At 36.8% G+C, this 2,753-nt stretch overlaps 1 protein-coding gene across 1 annotated transcript; it reads left to right on the plus strand.

Moving 5' to 3' along the window:
- Nucleotides 1–262: 262 nt before the first annotated feature.
- On the plus strand, nucleotides 263–2,426 carry LOC141146632 (hemoglobin subunit beta-3-like). The gene is made up of 3 exons (XM_073633043.1): nucleotides 263–421; nucleotides 1,486–1,708; nucleotides 2,198–2,426. Exons 1-3 carry the CDS (start codon nucleotides 330–332, stop codon nucleotides 2,324–2,326), a joined length of 444 nt encoding a protein of 147 aa, XP_073489144.1. The 5' UTR covers nucleotides 263–329; the 3' UTR covers nucleotides 2,327–2,426.
- Nucleotides 2,427–2,753: the final 327 nt, after the last annotated feature.

Here is a 2,753-nt window from a genome sequence, read left to right on the forward strand (position 1 = left end):
TGGGTGCTCTGTGTCGAGAATTGTATCTGTTGCACAGCTGTTTATGTCTTATCTGCTTTTAACTTATGCATGTTGAGACCAAGTTCTGTGCGATCAGCATGTAGCCATAGAAAATAAGCTATGAACAAGGCATGATGTAAAACAGCATAGTCAGTGATATGATTCACTTATCAGTTTAAACGGAGATACAATACTATAACAAAGCACAAATGAAATGTAGGTGTGACTTACAAAGCTGACTATAAATAAAATGGGAAGAAAGTTGTGTTTGCCATCCAACATCTACTTCTTGAAGCAGGAGCTACTCTCATCTGACTCAATCCACCACCATGGTTCACTGGACTGCTGAAGAGAAAGCTGCCATCAACTCTGTGTGGCAGAAGGTCGATGTTGAACAGGATGGACATGAAGCACTTACCAGGTATAACAACTTCCCTTGGTGTTGCTACTTTTTCAGAATCTCTTTACTATGCTAACAGTATTTTCTAACCTGAATCATTTAGCAGTCTTCTAATGCTTTATTATTTCCATGGTTTCAAATTGCAAAATGTAATTTAACTTAACAAAGAAAATAAATCTGATAATAGTTTTCCTTGTTTGTTGCATATTTTACACCTCTATTGTTTTTAAATTGTCCAAAGCCCATCATTGTGACTGTGAATTAGAGGAATAGAAAGCTATGAGAAATCTCTCCAGTGGGGCCACAGACAGAAAAAAAACAACCTGTTAGAGATTCCAACCTTTACCCACTCTATCCAAATGGAAAAAAAGAGGAATCAGTTATTTACTTCCGTCTGTGTCCCTAATAGGTGTAACCACCTTTTCTGTTTGTCCTGGTCACCATTATCACCTAGACTGAAAATGAGAGAAAATCCCAAAGCCTGATTTGCCACCAGAACAGGAACAGAAGGGAAATCTTCTCAAGGGGACACTAGTTCTGGTGACTAATGTCTAAGAGGGGATTTTCAACATTACAAAGAAATTTCCTCTCACTTCCTGTTGTGGCTAACGGAAATCTCTCCAATGGGACACAGGTAGAAAAAATAAAAACTAACCAAGGTTATAATCTTCCACTACTCTCTGGCTTGTTACGTTAATCTGTGCAATTATTTTAATCAAAATAATACTTTTCATGTATTTTACCAAAATTATATTTGTAATTTATTAATTTTTACTGAGGTTTCTTTCTGTTATTTTGTTTTCTTTCCTAAAATGGGACTTCCTGCACTATAGTGTACTAAATTTTAGTTTTGAAAGTAACATATATCTTTAAACAGTGTGATAAAATTTTTTAGTATTCATATCCTTGCACACATACAAGCAAGTAATATTTGGTAAAAGTTCACAGGTACATACCACTCAGTCATACATGTACTGCATCATACCTATGAAGTTGTATTTATTCATTGCTGGTGTATATACTGTATGTTTGAAGGTTCCTGGTGGAAAATATTAATCAAACATGTTTTCTTTCATTTTTCATAGGCTGTTTATAGTCTACCCCTGGACCCAGAGGTATTTCAGCACCTTTGGAGATCTCTCCAGTCCAGCTGCAATTGCTGGTAATCCTAAGGTGCACGCACATGGCAAGAAGGTTTTGGGAGCTATTGACAATGCTATCCATCACCTAGACAATGTGAAGGGCACTCTGCACAAACTCAGTGAAGAACATGCTAACCAACTGCATGTGGATCCTGAGAACTTTAGGGTATTAATCTTAATATTTTATTTAACACTGGGCTTGATTGCTTTCTATTGACCAAACAGAAATGTACTTTATGACCCTATCACCTTTGTGAGTATATTTGAATCAAAAACGTTGTCCATTTTGAGAATTAAGAAATATTTAAAAACCCAAGCATTCTTTTTTTTTCTGCTGTTTGTGTCTAATGGGGGAAGATTTCCACATGCTTTCTGTCTTAGAGACTAAACAGGAAGTGTGAGGGAATCTATAAAAGGTTTAGAAAACAAAACCTCTTATACAATTTGAAATTGACTATGTGCCCCCATTAGAGGATGACCTTTCACCTCTGGTTCTGGTGACAATTTTATACACAAATAGGGAAAAATGTTTGCGGTTTGCTTTGGGTAACTAAAGCAGCTGTTATATATTACTATTTTTCTAATTAAATATTTTGATAAAGTAATTATTTGCTTAAATACTAATAACAATTATTTTTTTCTGTTTTTTATGTAGCGTCTTGGAGAAGTGTTGGTTATTGTTCTGGCTGCCAAACTGGGATCTGCCTTTAGTCCTCAAGTCCAGCATGCATTGGAGAAGTTCATTGCTGTCCTGGTTGATGCTCTTAGCCACAGCTATCACTAAACAACAACATGAACAGAAATCAGCATAGTTTTCACTGAGGCAGTGTATTAATGTGTGTTCCATTTTCAGCACATGTAATAAAAAAAACTTGAAAAAAGTTCCCTTCTGTAATGTCATATTTATTTTTAAATGCTAAATGAACAATGTGGCCTGTAAATGAAAATTCCTGTATGCCCTCTCTATTCTGACCACGAAAATCAGGGCTGGTCAAAGTACCTCCCTCCATCGTACTCTGCCCTGCTTTGCTCTTCCTCTCTCCCCCCTCACCCCCTCCTTCCTACCTGTCAGCTGTGTCTGTGTCTCTGTCTCCACCCCGCTGCTACTACTATTAAAAATAAAAAGCCTACGATGGTCACTGTCAGCTCCTCTATTAGAGGCTGGCATACCACACTAGGCAAGTCCTTTGTAAAAATGAGAAGTCTAAATA

The sequence above is a fragment of the Aquarana catesbeiana genome, linkage group LG06 (assembly GCF_042186555.1).
Source record: "Aquarana catesbeiana isolate 2022-GZ linkage group LG06, ASM4218655v1, whole genome shotgun sequence".
In the NCBI taxonomy this organism is placed as follows: domain Eukaryota; kingdom Metazoa; phylum Chordata; class Amphibia; order Anura; family Ranidae; genus Aquarana; species Aquarana catesbeiana.